At 35.2% G+C, this 18,606-nt stretch overlaps 1 protein-coding gene across 2 annotated transcripts; it reads left to right on the top strand.

Moving 5' to 3' along the window:
* Nucleotides 1-120: 120 nt before the first annotated feature.
* LOC140773941 (BAG-associated GRAM protein 1-like) lies at nucleotides 121-18,597 on the top strand. Of its 2 annotated transcripts, none has more exons than XM_073116732.1 (19): nucleotides 121-546; nucleotides 2,122-2,172; nucleotides 2,379-2,476; nucleotides 2,600-2,675; nucleotides 4,525-4,659; nucleotides 4,748-4,794; nucleotides 5,656-5,779; nucleotides 5,904-6,020; nucleotides 6,926-6,955; nucleotides 7,053-7,152; nucleotides 8,778-8,884; nucleotides 9,732-9,875; nucleotides 9,963-10,067; nucleotides 11,924-12,070; nucleotides 12,266-12,319; nucleotides 12,746-12,809; nucleotides 12,960-13,021; nucleotides 16,537-16,690; nucleotides 17,748-18,597. In XM_073116732.1, exons 1-18 carry the CDS (start codon nucleotides 277-279, stop codon nucleotides 16,636-16,638), a joined length of 1,833 nt encoding a protein of 610 aa, XP_072972833.1. In that variant the 5' UTR covers nucleotides 121-276; the 3' UTR covers nucleotides 16,639-16,690; nucleotides 17,748-18,597. The 2 variants fall into 2 exon arrangements, with proteins under 2 accessions (XP_072972833.1, XP_072972834.1); XM_073116733.1 differs by lacking the exon at nucleotides 121-546 and adding an exon at nucleotides 1,123-1,260.
* The last annotated feature ends 9 nt before the right edge of the window (nucleotides 18,598-18,606 follow it).

Raw genomic sequence — 18,606 nt, 5'->3', positions numbered from 1 at the left:
CAAACAATAGTTGCTATTTTCCAAAATAAAGTATTTAGGTATTATATAGGTATATAGTATTTTTATACAAGTGCATCTCTTTATGTACTTTATATGGCACCCGAAGCGTTACTCGGTTGTCGCATCGAACCATTTCCTTTTTCCCAGTACTTTTCTATCTCACCTCCCTGGTGCCTATTGCCGTCTCCTTCCAAAGTCCCAACTAACACCTCTCTCTCCCTCTTCTCTCGTTCTTGCGACATGAAAGCGATCTCCTATTAAGCCTTCTCTCTTACCATGGATGACCGCCTCCTCCCTCCGAACCCTAGAAACGTGCAACTCGCGAGCCTAGAATCCCCACCGCCTTTCTCGGCCATGGCGTTGCTCTCGACCGGATTCCTCCTCCCCTCCTGGTGGGAAATCGAGATCACTTTCGCCACGGCGTGCCTTGTGATCGCCGTCTACTGCTTCTTCGAGTGTTTCTCTAACGGTGGAGCGGCAGCGGCGGAGGATGGGCGGTTGCAGCCCGGTGGTGCCGACGAGCCGGCGATTGATGATAAGGAGGAGGTATTTGATTCCTTAACCCAAACAGTTATATTTGGGAGAAAGTAACAAAAAGGTATTCTTTAGGAATCAGACTATAAACTATTGATAAGAGATTCCTAATCTAAGAATAGAGATCCACTGGTGATTCAGTGCGGGTTGACCGTTTGGTTCAGTCTGAGCGTGTTCTTGGACGTGCGCCAACGCATCTACTGCGTGCATCAAACGACTTTGAGATCGAACACATATGTCGACTTTGAGATCGAACACATATGATGTCATGGGATTAAAGCGGGCACGATTAAAACTGTGAGATGAACATGATCAATGTATTGACCCACCCGAACAGGATCAGCTGCACTGAATTCCAATACACCTACAAAAGGATGTATCCTATGAAGCCTAATAAAGTATAACAAGGCGATGTTTCAATGAAAAAAAGGTTATTTGACCTTTTCGTCAGAAAAAAAAAAGTATAACAAGGTGACAGTAAAAGATCCTTCAATTTTTTTCCATTGACAGCTGTCAGTTTTTAAGACGTGAAATTTTCAAATAACACCCTACATTTTCTTCATTTTTTTCGAGGTTCTTGTTGTAGAGAAAGAATTTTAGGGATACCTGGATTCTTAAGAAGCTGGTTACTGGTAAATTTTATGATTTCTTCGCAATTAGATGGTTCGTGAGAGATGAGACTGCATATGTAGGTACTCTATATGGTTCAAGGGAGCCGGCATGATGGTAAGGACCAGCTTCTTAATGATAATAGAGGACTTGTTTAATTTTAAAACTGAAGATTTCTGTTTGGGGGTGTTGATTTTAAAACCGAAGATCTCTGTTTGGGGCAAAAGTTGTTTTTTAATGCATTTATAGATTTTTTTTTTTAAGGTCTTTGTATAAATAAAGCATTACTTGGATTTCTTAAGATGTCGGTCATGTTATATTTGATGGTCTTTACAATTGGATGTTTTAAGCAAGTGAGAAATCAAGATTTTTTAGTAGAAAGAATTAGATATGTTTCACTTCTAATGGATACTGATATATACTAGGTGAGACTTTGCTCTGTTGTCATTCTTTCTCACAATTATCCTTTTGCTTCTTTTGTAAAATAATAGAACTTAAAGATAGGAAAGGAAATAAGATAATTGTATTATTTGTTAGTGCGATAGTTTTACATTTTTTGTCATCCTGCAAGACCATGAAGAGGTGTGAATGAAGAGGAGTGAGAGAGCTTGCAGCCGCCGCTGGCGACTGCTGGCGACTGCAGCCCTACTTGACCTGATGAGGAGAAGATCGGATATGTTTTATCTGCCTAAGAAATTGATTTGGTCCGTCAAGGATCTTAGCAATATCAAAAATATCGTATGCTCATGTTTTATTTATTTTTTGTACTTGCCAGTGCGATGTGACTGTATTTTTGGTTGTAGGAATTTGATGTATAAGACTTTAAATCAAGTTGATTTCTTCTTCTTTTATGTCATTTTGGGTTAGGTGATCAGTATGTTGAGTTACAATGTATTCAATATTTCAGACAATCAGCTAGTTATTATCAGATGCATGATTTTCCCATTTGTTTGACATGGTCCTCCATTTATTTCGTAGATGAGTCAGCTCAAGGAAACCTCTCTAGGCACTGCTGCTTATGTAGTCAAGGTACTTCTTTCTGGATGGTATTAAACCATCATATGATTTGACATTATTTGGACGTATTTACTTTTATTTTCTGTAGACTAAAGAGATTATATAAGTCCTTGAATGCTGTGTTCTAGAATTCTGCTATTTCTTTAAGATAAATCTCTGATTCAGATATTTCTTCTACTTCAGTCTTCTGATTTTTTTCAATCTGTTATCTGCTTCAGTTGGAATTGTTGGCTGCTAAAAACCTAGTTGGTGCGAACTTGAATGGAACATCTGATCCTTATGCAATAATTACTTGTGGTGAAGAGAAGCGTTTTAGGTAACCGTTGCAACTTATCTGAAATTGGAAGCTTTTCTTGAATACTTTTTGTATTGCTGCATTCTACTTGGAGCTAACTCTATTGTGGTCTCTAATTTTTATTATATAATCATTCTAATACAGCTCCATGGTTCCTGGATCAAGAAACCCAATGTGGGGAGAGGAATTCAATTTTCTTGTTGATGAACTTCCTGTACAGGTTATTCCAGCTCCTTTTTCTCTAACTTCTATTATTTACGTAGAGTATCTTTGTAACATCTTTATTGGATTAGTACATGCTCCTAAGTCCTGATCCCCCCTTGTTGATCCATTTAGTCGCTATGGACAATAAGTTATTCACCAATTGTATCTTGAACTATGATAAACAAACGATGAACAAGCAACATTATCAAACTTGCAACTTCAATTTAGATTTTGATATTTGTCAAACAGTTCATTCCCTTGTACTATGATCAAACATATGAACTTGTGGTTGAATCTTTTTGTTGCCAATTTTGATATTTGCTGGAAAGCATCAGGTATAAACGATGTAGTATCCTTGTTGGTGTATCTTGTCGCCTTTTCTGTAACTTATTTTATTAATGAAGATGAGACTCATCACTCAAGGCTCATGGGAGTGTTACTTTTGGCCATACTTTCTGTCATTACATGTGTTGTTGCTCCCTGCCTTCTTTAGTGAGGTCTTAATTAGTTAATTCCATTGGCATGCTTATTTGATGTAAATGTTTTATTGTGGTACCGGTATCTTTAGATCAACTGGTCCTGTGATAATTGTACTTGTCCGATATTTCTGGTTTAATTTTCTTTTATTGCCAACCTTATCCTTGAGTGGTCATATTGCTTACTTGCTCCAATTGCTATTGTTTCCTTTCCTATCTGTTTGGCTGATGCCACTCATTCATCTCAACATCCTTGTCTTTTCTGCACTCCCAACTAACTGGATAGCCAGCTTGCTTCTTTTTAAAATACTTTCTCATATATGAAATGCCTCAAATTTTCATATGTGAATGCCATATACTAATTGTGTTTTGCTTATATTCAATTTTCGAAGGATAAATAGCTGAAAAATACAGCTGTTACTTATGCTTGATTGCTCTAGATCAAATGATGAGTTAAAATAGAGTTGCCATGTTGAAATTAAGACCTCATCATGGCCTTACTATAACTTGATCTGAAACAAGATTCACCATATTGAAAGTGACCTTCTTACCTTAACAACAGCATGGCCGTTATCTGTTTTATAGTGCCTAAGAATATATTTGTAGGTCTTTTGGAGGCACTACTTCCAGTGCTTAATCATTGCAAAACAGAATAATAGTAGCAAAGTTAAAACGAATTATCTGCACATAATGATGTATACATAAATATTCCTTGTCTCCATTTCTAGATTCATGAGCTTAATATATGAAAAAGTTGTAACTGACTTTTGTGTATATTTGTTTTCTTTTAATTAAGGTTTGATAAATCGGGATTGGTCTTTCAAAAAAATAATACGTATTAGCTAGATCGGCTGTATCAGTCGCCTGGATCGGATCAGACTTTTTTTAATTACGTAAATTTTAAATATTATTTAAAAATACAAAAAAAATTCTAAAAATTTAGAAAAAATAATAAAAATAAGAAAATAAAGAAAGAAAATTATGGTGCAGTGAAAAAGAAGAAGAAAAAGGAGATAGAGAGTGGAAGAAATAAAAAAACTGAGAGATAAATAAAGAAATAAAATTAAAAATTACATACCAGAGTTCGCCGGAGTTAAATCCATATCGCTGGAGTTCGCTGCTAGATCTCTCCGTAAGAAAAATAATGGCTATATGGTAAGGAGAAAAAAAGATTAAAAAAAAAGAGTGAGAGAGAGAGAGAGAGAGAGAGAGAGAGAGAGAGAGAGAGAGTTTGGATCGGGATCGGGATCGGCCAATCCTGCGAACCATGCTTTTAACCATGTTTTAGCTTTATTTGATAATGTATATGCAGTTCATGACTTTACGTAATATGATATTCTATATTTATTTAGCTGTGGTTTCTTTTATGCTTATCATTTCTTTCTGTAGATAAATGTAACAATATATGACTGGGATATAATATGGAAAAGCACTGTTCTTGGATCTGTCACTGTCACTGTTCCAGTTGGAAATGAAGACCAAACTGGACCAGATTGGTATACTTTAGATAGCACGTCTGGACAGGTATTTTATACTTACTCCATGAACGAGTCAAGTAATACTTGGTTTTGGTTGGTTGCTTTCAAAAGTTGAAATCCTTTTCTTCTCTTAGGTCTGTCTTCATGTTACAGCAAGAAAGCTTTCTGAGACTCCATCCAGGTTATTTACTTATTTTTCGCCTTGATTCCTCTGTTACTGCTTCTTTGATTGTCTTTCTTTCTTCGCTGTCTATACTGAAGCAGGGATATATGAGCATGAATTTTATTAAATCTTGTGTTGCTCATGAATTTGAGAAAGAAGACATTATATATTTTAATATATATAAATATTATCAGATCTTTACCTATTTTTTTTGTGAATATTAGCTAATCTTCATTCACTTGTCCTCTATCCTTAAACCATTGCAGTATATTACTATCATTGTTGAATTTATCATATTTTATTTGAAGGTTTTTGTATTGCCTATTGGGTAATGAGTATCTATTATAATTCAATATTTTTTGACAATGAGAGGAAACTTGTAGGGTCATTGTACAACCATAATTTATTTACTCTCCCTGTTTCGAGATATCATTCTAGCAAGATAAGATATTTTCTATGAGGTCTTTGTAACATGCCACACAGAAATATGTGCCAGTTTTGTCCTTCCTAGCTGTAGTCTTAATTAGTAACTATGGTACTCTCTTCTCACATATCACATTAAATTCTAGTTTGCTTATTTTGTGGATTTCGATTTCTAATGTTTCAAGATATCATTCTAGCAAGATAAGATATTTTCTATGAGGTCTTTATAACATGGGACAGAGAAATCTCTGCCCACTTTTGCCCTTCCTAGTTGTAGCCTTGATTAGTGACTATGATACTTTCTTCTCGCGTATCACGTTAAATTATAGTTTGCTTATTTTGTGGATTTCAATTTCTATTGTTCATGTTTCATTATGCATTGAATACATACCTTCTAAAAAGTTTAGCATGCATCGATAAATTTTCTTAATCTCATGTTAAATAACAATCTTTTAGGGCCTTGAATGGCTTTGTTGGAGCTGCTGCTCGAAGAAGAATTTCTTTGGATAGACAAGGCCCTACAGTTGTTCATCAGAAACCTGGACATTTACAGACTATATTTAAACTACCTCCAGACGAGGCAAGTCTGTCATAAGGATTAAATTTCAAGCCACTTTTTCTTTTGGAATTCATATAATATCAATCAGTACATGGGTGATGACAAAAAGCCATGAGACTTATCCATCAATTCCTTTTCTTTTCAGGTTGTTGAACATAGCTATTCATGTGCACTAGAGAGGTCCTTCTTATATCATGGTCGCATGTTTGTTTCTGCATGGCACATTTGCTTCCATTCAAATGTATTTTCTAAGCAAATTAAGGTTAGTTGGCCACTTTCATTCAAAATTTACTATTTGTTCATTGGGGAATCTATTGTATATAATGACCATCTTAAGATTTATTTTCATGAATTCAAAATAAAAGCTTTATGTATATCTTCTTTTCTCATATTTATTGGTCTGTTGGGGATTATCTTTTTTTTTTTTTTGATGCTACTTGTTTCATACATCTAGTTGAATACCATTACAATGGTTGATGCACATGTCTGTCCTTCACTGCACAATAAATAATAAGAGTCACCACTTTTTCCTGTGCATAAATAATTTTAATTTATGTTGGACAATTTCTGTAGAACACCTAGTCTGTCTAATTTGATCTTGTGGTAGTTGCACTCTATGTTTAGTAGTTGCAAAAATTTTGTAATCCAAAAAAATCTTTTGGTATCATTTTGGTGTTAAAGCGAGAACTGCAGGAGGATTACACAATAATCTGCTGAAAGTAAGAAATTAGAATAAGGATCATCTGAAGTATGGTAATACTTTGATGAAGATGGTTTGTGTGGTTATTTACAGAATAAATATGAAAATCTATTCAGACAAACTTCTGCTTTCGCTTGTACATCTTCAGAAATATCTTTGGAAGCCCTTTCCTTTTCACTTTTGGGGAAAGGAAGCAGGGATAAAGTGGGTTGTCATGATAAATTGTCAATTGAGTGTATTATTTATTATTTGAGCAAATGACACCATTTAAATAAGTATCCTATATGAGCAAGTGACACCATTAAATAAGTATCCTATTTGAGCCAGTGATACCTATTTTTCTGTTTCATAATTGATTAGATTTATAGGAGAAAATTACAAAGCGATGCAGCCTTTAACAATTTAGATTTTTATAGATTTATTTGCTTTAATTATTTAAATAATAACACTGTCTTCTTAAATGATAGGTGGTGCTTCCTTTTGGAGATATTGATGAGGTATATTTTGATTATCTATTTTGCTTCTTTTTTGGGAAAATTATTTTATAAAATTCACTTATATTTGCACGTACTGGTTTTCTTTTGTTACTTGCAGATAAAACGGAGCCAACATGCAGTTATCAACCCTGCAATAACAATAATTCTCCGCACAGGTGCTGGTGGACATGGTGTACCTCCCTTAGGGAGCCCGGATGGTTAGATTTTTTTCTAATAATATGGTGGTCGTGTTTAATAAATTACTTTTCATCTATTATTGTCTTCTCATTTACTTACTTATATATTTATATTTTAGAGTAATATTTGACTTTGTTAACTACTCATATAGGAAAGTGTAAATGATTTGATCAATGGTCTGTAAAAGACTTTAGTTTTATCTTTGAAGTTGCTTATCAAGAAGTCCTTTGACATGCCTTAGAAGATCAAATAAATGCATTGAAATCAGGTATATATATCATTTAACTGAATGTTTATTTAATAACATGTTAATAGTAATTTCCTATTATGTAATTCCCAGCTGTTTTTAATTATCTTTTCACAAGATTTCACAAGGAAAATATGTTGATGTTGAGGAGAGATGATTATACCATTTTGTAGCTAAGGAATCTAGAAGAAATATGTTCTGTGCAAAAACTTACAGCCATGTGTAATATCAACAATTGCATGGTCTCAGCAAGACGAGCATATTACAGGCTAGCATAATATGGATTCATATGCCACTAGTTGCGGTGAATAGGTATTGTTTGATCCAGCATCAAAAAGGTTCACATCACTTAAATCTTTTCTTAAAGCTGAAATAGTTCAGGTTTGTTATTCTAGAGTCTCCATGGTCTAGTCATAGTGTCATTTCCCCAGTCCCTTGTTTGATAGACTCATTTTTAAACAAGAGCATATCTTTTGCGGAGTTCTTGCATACTCGATGATAAGATATTTGAGTTCATAACATCTATGATCTTACTGGAGGTATATGTAAAGGTATATCAAAATAATTTTGCCATATATATTTTAGTATATGTCTCTCCAGAAGTCCAAAACTCCAAATCACCAAACACTATGTTCCGAAAAACAATCTCAATATTATGTAAGTCACTCATCTCAAATCATGAAATTTAATCTAAGGGCATGGAATGCTGTATTATAATTTAAACTAGGTGTCCCATGTTAGTCCATGTTAATGCTATCTTAACCATGCATGTCATAAAGGGCAGTGTGATAAAGCATCACTACTAATAAAGTAATAATAGTCATTAAAAATATAAAAAATTATATCTTAATAATTTAATATTAATATATATTAATAAATATTTTTTAATATATGTAATATTTTATTGAATTTTGTTGTACGGTTCTACCAACAATTTATTAACACAGATGGGGTGTAGACATGGTACACCTACTATTAAATCTACAATGGATGATAAAAGGGCTTTTCTGAGCATAGAGCAGCTTATGTGCTTTAGGAACAATTTCCTGAACCCATGTCATTCAAATCAAGTAAGAGAGAAGTAGAAGCGCTGGACTAAGTAATTTAAGGTAAGTATTTCCAGAATATACCTAAAAACTTGTAAGTCCGAAAAATAGGCTTCAGAACTCTTACTTAATAAGCATTAAAGGCTAGGTTATCTTCATCTTCTTTTAAGCTTTGGCCAGCAGTCTTGGACAAAATAGGAGCAAACGAATTGCCTCAATTTTCTTATGCTGAAAAAGAACAATGAAATCTGAAGGTATTAGGCTGGAATAAGTAGAATTGATGATGATTGAAGGTTAGATCATTCTAAAGTAATTTGACTCACAATGGATATGTCTTCTTCTAACTTTTCAGGGAGAGTGAGATATAAATTCGCATCATTTTGGAACAGAAATCATACATTTAAAGCTCTGCAACGAGCAGCTAAAAATTTCCATGCAATGCTAGAAGCTGAGAAGAAGGTATTATGTTAGAACCTGACTTTTACCTAATGCCTTTGAGTGGTTTATAATAGTTACTCGCAGTAGCTATTATTATATTACAATTGTGCAATTAGAAAATGTTAAAGCATTAATTCAGTTTGCTGCATGTGCTTGAAGAATGAAGATTTCTCTAGATCGAGTGCAGTGCCTGTAATAACTTTATAATTTGGTTGATGTTAGTCTGATTTATAGAAATATGGTATGTTGTGGAATTTTGCATCTAAATTTGACCACTGAAACAGTTAAACTATCATTAAAAAGCACCTACAATTAGACCATTGCTAGCTGTTTTTGGCAGACTTCAATTAGGTGGCAAGTATGTGACTCGTTTAATGCCCCTATGTGCATAAAAGACCTCCAGCATAAGAAACCATAGAAGTAGTCTGATAATATTCATTTAACTAGTAAGGGAATTTAGAGGGAAGAATACTAGATTATGGTATTCACAGGCTCAAATAGAAAAGCAGCAGAGAAATTCTGTACTTGCAAGAGAATTAGAGGGGATAAGCAGCCCAAAACTGAAAATCGCAAAGCTCCTTGTATCTTTCTTACACATATAAACCACTTGTAGAATACTTGTACAAGTGTGAGATATATTATCTAGTATTTCATTCACATGTTATATATATCTATACATATATGTATATGTTTTTTGTATCACCTCTAACAGTGATGAAACTTTTGCCCACCTGCATAATTTGTTTCACACATTGCCTTGAAATTTGATATTTGACTGTTCTGCTTGCTTGGACTTTGAAGTATTCAAATTGGCAATCTTTTTAATCAGGAATATTGATGATCTACTTGTTATATTTTCAAATTTCAGGAGTGGGCTCAATCAGAGTTGCGTGCACATAGTAGCTCCGCCAGAGGTAGTAGAAAAGAGATTAAAGTCCCAGAAGACAGAGTTGCTGTAACTGAAAATTTACTGCCTTTTATCAAAGAAGAAGTTCTAGTCAGCATATTTAATGTATCCATCAAACTTATAGACCATGACCTTGATTGAGTAAAATAAACTTATAAATGCTGACATACCATTATACTAATCTTCTTCCAGGATACTTTCCCATGCACTGCAGAGCAATTCTTTGTTATTCTATTGAGTGATGACTCAAAGTTCATTTCTGAATATCGGTCAGCACGGAAAGATACAAATCTCACTGTAAGTGACTCTGTTCAATGGAACGTGTCATATCTAAGATATAGATTCATAATTTGGATTTGTGTATGGGATTTAAGGACTGAATGGTTATACATTTTTTAGAACAATTAACTATTGTTTTCTATTTGCACACCATCTACATATAAAAATTGATAATTCACCATTAGCTGTGATATGAAGTATCTAAATTCTAAAATGTCAAAAATATAAATCTGAAGTTATGTGAGATGGTTAACCATGCTTCAAGTGATAGATGAATGATTTGTCTAAAATAAACAAAGAGCCTCTGTTGATTCTTAGTATTGTTGTGCCATCTGTTCTGATCTTCATGGTAGTCCGTGTGAGATGTTGATAGATTAATATCCTCATTGGAGCTGGTTGTTTTAGGAGAAGGTTAACATTTGTAAATCTGCCACTAGGAGTATGATTCCTGAAATTTTCACCAAAGTTTAGATTAAGAAAAAAATAAAATAAAATAGTAATGACAATATAACTGAAAAAGTAATAGAAGTTTATAAAACCCATCTGTGTTGGTTCCAAGTTCAGGTACTCTTTTGTTGAAGGTCATTTGAGCTTTTCTTGGGAGTATGGCATGGGTTACTTCAGTGCGATAGCACCCAACGCTCAAATTGTTGTCTAAAATGAAAATTTTCAATTTCATACATATCTTAACTAAATCATCAAATTCTTTCCCCCATTCTAAAGTTTGAAAGAAAAAATATGAGAGAATTAGAAAAAGTTTGTCAAATTGGAATTCGCAGAGAGCTCTTCAAGCTTCCCTTCATGTATTTGTTCTTTTGCACATCCGAAATATTGTGAACAACTTAAAGCAGTAATTTAGGTCATCATATCGTTTACCCAATGGAAGTTCCTTGTTTCCTGAGAATAACTGAACCATTGACATTGTATAGGTGAACACTCCTATAGATTCTAGCTAGACATATACACATATTTGCAGAAATAGCTTTTATGTTTCTAGGTAAGAATTACTCACTCTTATGAGGTACACTAAATAATTTAATACCAGATCAATGACCCACCTAGTCAAACCAATCTCTTTATCAGAGCATTGGATTGAAATACGTTGGAAGTCTAAATTATTGAACTGAATAGTCAATGCATAGAGTATATTTGTTTTGCAGTTCTAAATCATTGAAACCTGATAGTGGTTGAATTTTCTGTTTGTACATGTTTTTAAGTTTCTAATCAACAATAAATCTTTATCTATTTTTAATTGTGCAATTCCCCACTATTTTTTAACGTGCTTTCTTGATAAAATGTCCATACATTGGTGCCTACTGCCTACTGCCTAAGAATTTCAGAAGTTCTTAATTTTTTGTTTTTATACGTTCAAATATTGTAGGTCATGTTTGAGAACATGGTTCTTTGGTATAGAAGTAACATCGTTTTTCCTTAAGAGTATGAGCACCCTAAAAGTCTCATCTCTTTCTCTATCTATACCACCTAGTACCTATTTAGACTCCAATTTTCATTGACTCACAGGAAGTTAAATCAGTTGAATGAACATGCTTTTTTACTGACTTCCAAATATTAACAGAGCATTGGTGAGGCTATGGACATGATTGTTTTGTAATTCTGCAAAGAGATGGTGACAGGCATTCCAGATAAAATAAACATGATCTTTGAAATATTTAATATTTTTTCACTTTTCTGTATATCCTGATTACAGAAAATTATATTTGCAGTTTCTTTTTCAAGCTAAAATGTGCATATTACTATTTGAATGTAATTTCAACTTTTTCTAATTGATAATAAGGCTATCTATTGTATGCTAAAGCCTAAAAATAAAAGAACAACTTCGGTTGATACGAAACTAACCTTAATGCTATTTACAGTTTGGTCAATGGCATGTTGCTGATGAGTACGATGGTCAGGTGAGAGAAATAACTTACAGATCAGTATGTCATAGTCCGATGTGTCCTCCAGACACAGCCATGACAGAGTGGCAGCATGCAGTTTTTTCAGTTGATAAAATGAACTTGGTGGGTTTTCTTACTTTCATTTAGTTGCACTAGAAGTTTTTTTTTCTAAATGATGTTATCATCCCTGTGAAACCTTTTCTTTCTCGAACATTAGAGATGTGGACATGCAGGTTATCATTCTTGTGCAATTTACTGTTTTTCATATCTTTGAGACAGCAGATTATAACTCTGGTTTGCAATATTTTGATTTTTCAGATCTTTGAGACTGTCCAACAGGCACATGATGTTCCATTTGGATCCAGCTTTGAGGTATTTTAAACTCCTGGGTCTTCTTCCTTTGGCATTGAAGAGTAATGTTGGTAGATAATTAGATATATTCTGGGCTTTACTCAGTTCATTTTTACCTCAAGTGAATTACTATTTGACTGTAGAGTGTAGACCAAATATGGTTATGATATCTGTCTTATCTTAGTTGCAGTATTACCTAGGAAATATGTCGGTTATCCTTTTACCCCATATACGGCCAATGTTTTCATTATTGCTTGTTGACTGAAATTATTTTGCTACCTGGCATGACTGGTATAAAGAGATGGTGTTGGATATGCAAATCCTATACCTGTGCGTTCTACTTGCTGATGTGCAATATTTATGTAACGGATGCCTATTTAAACTGTATTGAGACGTGTACTTCTGGCCAACTGGGAAGAATAATCTTGCACCATTTAATTATTTCAGGTACACTGCAGGTGGTCATTGAAAACAAACGCTGATTCTTCGTGTTTGCTTGATATCAGAGTCGGTGAGATATTTATTTTTAACCTTTTTTAGTTTCTTATTTATATCATTGTCTTTCCTTTTTTTTTCTGTTTGTAGTTTTAGCTTCTTGTTCATTTATATGACCAACTTTCTGTCCCTTCATTAAGTTAAACCAACTTTGGATGGTTTGCAGGTGCACATTTCAAGAAGTGGTGCATTATGCAGTCTAAGATAAAGACTGGAGCTGTTGATGAGGTATACATATAATTGTGCTTGCTTAATTCCATTTTCCTATTTGTTTTGCACCATTAGCTCCAATTTCTTGTTCGGCAAGTTTAGACTTTAGAGTGGCTCAATATGCTGCAGAAGTCCTAAGAAATTGTTGCAGAGAGAAAGAATTTGGAATTTATTTGGGTAAGCAGGGCACTTTAAGAATAACAATGAAAATTTGTAGGTACCTTTTCTTTTACGTGCTGCCAATGGTGTCTTTTTAGTCTTGTGAAATTTTCCTATTTTCTCCTGAAGTTACAGTAGCTGATTTATTTTTCATTTATTTTGAAGCTCTTTTAAGAGAATATAAAGAAATTTATGCTATCTGAATTCTGAAGGTGTCTTAGGTGCTTCCATTCATAATATCTCATTATATACACAGTCATAAATCTCCATATCTACCCAACCATGCAGACAAGCATGCACAAAACCTCAAGCATGAGTATATAACAAATCCAACCATGGCGTGTTTGACTGACTTTGTTTGTGAAGCAAGCATCTCCATTTAACTATATCAGATATCTCAACTTTCTATTATACTATAATATAGGTATCATGCATGTTAATCACTGATGCCTTTATTAGTTAGCAAAATTAAGATAGGATTGAATACTAAGCTTGAAGTACGAGAAGAAACTATAGTCTAAAGTTTTCAGAACAAGTAGGTCTTGCACTTATATAAGAGAGATCCTTGATGGATAAGAAGTATCTAAGAGTGATTGCTGAGCACATTAAGCATAGAATTAGAGTAAGATGGCTGAAGTGGAAAGATGCTTCTAATATATATTGCACGATAAGAGTTAAAACAAACATGTTTTAAGGCAAATATAGGGCTAGCTATGCATCACGGATAGAGGTGATATTCTGGCCCAACCTGCCCATGCCCGGCTCGGACTCGCCCTGTCCAGATTGGGCTAAACCTAGCCCGACCCGAGCTCAAATTGGCAATAGGTGGCACAGGCTAGGCCTTTGCCTGTCTAGCCCGGCCCAAAAGCTTAGCCCGGAAGCTCACTGCTTTCTCTCTCTCTCTCTCTCTCTCTCTCTCTCTCTATATATATATATATATATATATATATATATATATATCGGCAATGGGTCTGAAAAAGTATCTAAAAGGGTGAAATTTAGATATTTGCACCCTGTCGAAGTAAGGAACCATGGCATATATGTTTGGAACAGATTCCATTTTGAGAGATTTGAAAACGCACTATCTCGTTGAAAGGTTCTATACATCTGCCGTTTCTCAACGCATTTCTTTAGACAAAGACTCCGTTTTTTCCTCTTTCCGGATGGTAAATATTTCTCAGAACATGGAGTGTGAATCAAACCCATGTTTGAATTGAAACTGAGATACTGATGCAAGTTCTTCCCCTCCATAAGATAGATCCTAAACCATAAAAACAAAAGAAGCCATGGGCTAAAGTGAAAAACTAAAGACTAATAGAAGAGAAGAAAATTCCTCTTCTCTTTTCCATGGCTCACCACTGCTTTTTCAGAGACACCAGTCATGCTTCTCCTCCAGCATAGTTGATCGGTTGCTTACGCCGTCACTTTAGAGATCGCTCACCTCCGCTGTTGCGAGCAAGACGAAGAAGGCACTCAGGCTGAAGCCATTGTCTAAGAAGTCTTCTCTAGCGAAGAAGCCCGCCACAATTGGTGAGCTGATGAGGGTGCTGGGTGCAGATGAGAGTTTTAGTCTTTTAGAGCAAATAGACTTGTAAATTTGGAGGGTTCACTCTGAATCTCGCCCAACCCAACTATTAACCCCAGACCAGAGATCATGCTGGCAAGCGAGTACTTCTCTAGGTGGTGGAGATTAGTGAACCCGCTCCCCACTCCAGGGGAGGAAAGGCTCGGGGAGGCAAGCGATGGGTTTTTGAGGTAATCGACAAAGTTCTTGACGATGTTGGAGACGACATCCATCGACCTACAGCAGTGGCTGCTGCAGAGCATGGCATGGAACGCAACGTCGTCAGCGTAGCCCATGGTGACGAGGCGCGGGAGGCGGCAACGTCAAGTTCTCGAGGAGGAGCTCTTTGAGTTGTTCCTCGGTACAATACCCTAATCGGATTCATCATTCCACTAGGATTAGGATTAAGCCCAGCTCGCCTAGCTCGCTCTCTCACTGGCCGATGGGCAATAACAGGCTAGAGTTTTCTAGTCCAGCCCGGTCCGACCCACTTGCGGGCAGGCTGGCGAACATAGTGCTTAGCCCGTTTGGCCCAATAAGCTCTGTCTGAACCCAGCCTAGCTCGCCGAATAATCACTTCTAATCACATAATAGAATTTTGGTTTAGGAAATACTATTTTCTAAAGTTGAGTATGTCAAGTTGAGGATGTCTAAGGTGGGTGTGTGGAGTTGGTAAGAAGATATGAGAAATGATTGTAGCTGGGATAAGTTAGGGATGGTGTTAAAATAGGTATTATTTGAAAATAATTTTAGATGGTTTAGACTTTAGGGATGTCCAAGGCCAAGGGAGATCACATATATAATGTGATCTCTTAGCAGAATGCGCCTTGAGAGGGAGATTAAGTTCAGATAATGTGCAAGGAAGTAGTAAAAAAAATGATGAGATAACTTGCACTTGTTTTGACACAACCTCACCTGGAACTTAGATCAATGAAGGAAAGGATCTGTTTAGATGTTCCCATTTAATTGGACTGAAGCTAGGTTGCGTTGTTACTTGTTGTTTTCCTATTGCTGTGTTCAAAGGTAATTAGTAATGCCAAAGACTTCTTGATGCCTGTTTTTGCTGACGTTCTTCTGATGCCTGTCTTTGTATTGAAATTTGCAACTATCTTTCCAACTTCATCACATCTAACTTTGGAATAGCCAAAAGCTGCTTTTGAAAACATTGTTTGCTTATTAGCAGCTTACTGTGGTTACTGTGATTTGCATTTGTTTCTATTTGGGTTACTGAGGTCAAGTATCTCAGGAAGAATGAAAGCCCAATATGCATCCACCTCAGGCCTGAAGGTTAACCATCTTGTCTGGCAAGTTTCATCTATTCATTTAGCTGCCTAGTATGTCTGTGACCTTTTTTAATATCTGTCACCTTTACTTACCTAAGGCCTTCATTTTTCTGATTCCTTGGACATGCATTTATTCCCTTTTAGTTTATCCTGAAAATTTTGCTGCTGAGGACAATCAATTATAGAAGTCTTGTCGAATCCCAAGTAATGTTACAATATTTTTCTGCACCAGTGAATTCAGAGAAGCCCAATACAAGTTAACAGGACTCAATTTATTGTGTTCTTATAAGATAATAAGAAAGCATCAGTTATTGAGCTAAGCTTCATTCATGAGCATCTCTCCTTTCTTGGTGACGGGTATTTATTTTGATTTTTATCTGATGGTATGGAAGAATGTTTATTTTGCATCTGCAAAAGGCTAGGGTATATAATTGAACTTGGAGCAATATTCTGACTATTATGTTCCTTCGTTGAAATATATTTTAACCGACATTTACATTTTTTTTCTTTTTTGTTGCTGCCTGCAGTACAAGAAGGAAGTGGAGCAGATGTTAGGAATTGCACGCACATATCTTCTCAAGGCCAATGCTTCCAGTCATGCCAGCGACAAGGCAACAGCTGAAGGATAGACAAAAATCATAGCAATCAGCCAATCACATCTCCTAGTAAAGCAATCTATGCGTAAGTCATCTAAATTTGCAAATACATATGGGACTTACAGATACCTATATGTAAGGCCATGATGATCGAATTCAAGAATGGCCGTGTTGGTCGGCACGGGTGCATGCCGTCCGACATGGCATGTGAAGTCTTTTTTTTTAATTTTTATTAATCATCATTAAATTAACTTTAGTTCCCGTGCATGTTCAATATTTATATCATATTATATCATAGAAGAATTGCAAAATTTTTATTTGTATGAAGATTATGTAAGATGTTACAATAAACGATCCTATTAGTGGATGAGTTTTAAAAATTATCGACAATATTTAGTGCAATATTTTCGTATTATTCTTGTACCGACAAATGAAGTTTTTTATTCTTCCCATCGTGCTACATTCATCTAGATATTAGTTTTAATTATTAAATATTATCAATTAATACTATGTGTTGAATGTTATTATGTATTGAAATATTATGGAGTATTCAATCATATTATGAAGTGTTTAATTATTGATATTAGTTTTATTGAATGTTGTTGAATAATATTATATTTAACTATTGGTTTATCTTTAATAAAAGAGGTTATCTACAAAAATAATCTAAATGTGAAATACTATAATACAAGTTTTAATATATATATTTAAATCAAAAATTTTAAATTAATATGCCGAAGACTCAAAAATATCTCTAAATATTTAAAAAATTTGTTAAAAATATTATAAACGCGTGGCAGTGACACGTCGGGGCATGTCGAGGCATGCCGCTTGGCACGCCCCGTGCCAACGTTGGCACAGTACATTATGTGCCACTGGCAAGCCATCGTTGATCGAATCATCAAACCGTATTATCATTTCTTACTATCTTTGCACTATTTGTCACCTAGTCGTCAACCAAGAGAAATGATGTATTATGTGGTTATCCTTGTAAATTTTCTGGATGTAATGTCTAAATGTTATTCAGGTGATGTATAACCCTGCAAGTTATAGAGATTTTTTTTTCTACAACTGCTTTATGCTTTAACAATTGAGGCTTTAGCAACTACCTTGTAAGAACTTTTGGTTGCTTGAAACCGCAGTCTTGGCAAGGATTACAAGGAGATCGAGGGCCAGAGAAACTGAAGTCAGTGAGGCCCTTGAAGAATCAAAGGAGATGCACAAGTCTGTCGGAGATGAACTCAGACACAGATTTTGTCACTGCATCCCCATCTTCTGAGGCAGCAGCTGCTTCAAGACGGAGTTTAGGGGATGCCAAGGCTGGCCTGGCAGCATCAAAATCTGATTTGGAGTAGTCTGAGGTGGTTACTTTTGTTGTTAGAAGGTTAATACTGGCTGTGCTGCTGGCCCTGATAAGAGAGAGGGAAAGGGGAGGGTGTTTTAAGTTTTTCTTTTTAAAAGAAAAACTGAATGGAGTAGGCAGGATACTGTCTCATTAGCTGGTGTTAGTTAAATTTAACCTCAGAATTCGTCTTGAGCATTAACAGGGAAAATATAAGTTTTGGCTTGGAATGCTCACAATGCATGATTTAATCATAGCATAAATTTTATATATATTTCTTTTATAGTGTCTATTATGCATCGCCAATTTGGCATTGATGGGAACGACAGAGATGTGGCCGGGAAGTCCAGAATATCCAGATCATGATCAAAGGAGGGAGATGATGAAGTGTTAATTCCCAAGATTTAAACATTCGTTTAGAATGTCGGGAACTGTTAAGATAACCTGAAATTCTGTATTCCCCAACTATAGCAGTATCTCCTTTCTGCTATCCTGTTCTTACAATAGAAGACTATCAATCATTTGGTGTTATGATATTGAGTACATTTCATGCCCAGGAGGTGACAGTATACGGCAATCAGGTCGGATTCGAGTCAACTCATGATGTTGTAAACACAAACGCAACCATTTATTCATAAATAAAGTATCAGGTGGTATGA

The sequence above is a fragment of the Typha angustifolia genome, chromosome 13, assembly GCF_048772165.1.
Source record: "Typha angustifolia cultivar Huaian chromosome 13, ASM4877216v1, whole genome shotgun sequence".
NCBI classification, from domain to species: Eukaryota; Viridiplantae; Streptophyta; class Magnoliopsida; order Poales; family Typhaceae; genus Typha; species Typha angustifolia.
The sequence above is the reverse complement of the archived record's forward strand: the minus strand, read 5'-3'. Positions and strand labels throughout refer to the sequence as shown.

Excerpts from the sequence above, each read along its gene's own strand:
- LOC140773941 (XM_073116732.1), top strand. The coding sequence starts at position 277 with ATGGATGACCGCCTCCTCCCTCCGAACCCTAGAAACGTGCAACTCGCG. Across the intron at positions 5,780-5,903 it reads TTAAACTACCTCCAGACGAG|GTTGTTGAACATAGCTATTC; the intron begins GCAAGTCTGTCA and ends TTTTCTTTTCAG. Across the intron at positions 12,071-12,265 it reads CAGTTGATAAAATGAACTTG|ATCTTTGAGACTGTCCAACA; the intron begins GTGGGTTTTCTT and ends TTGATTTTTCAG.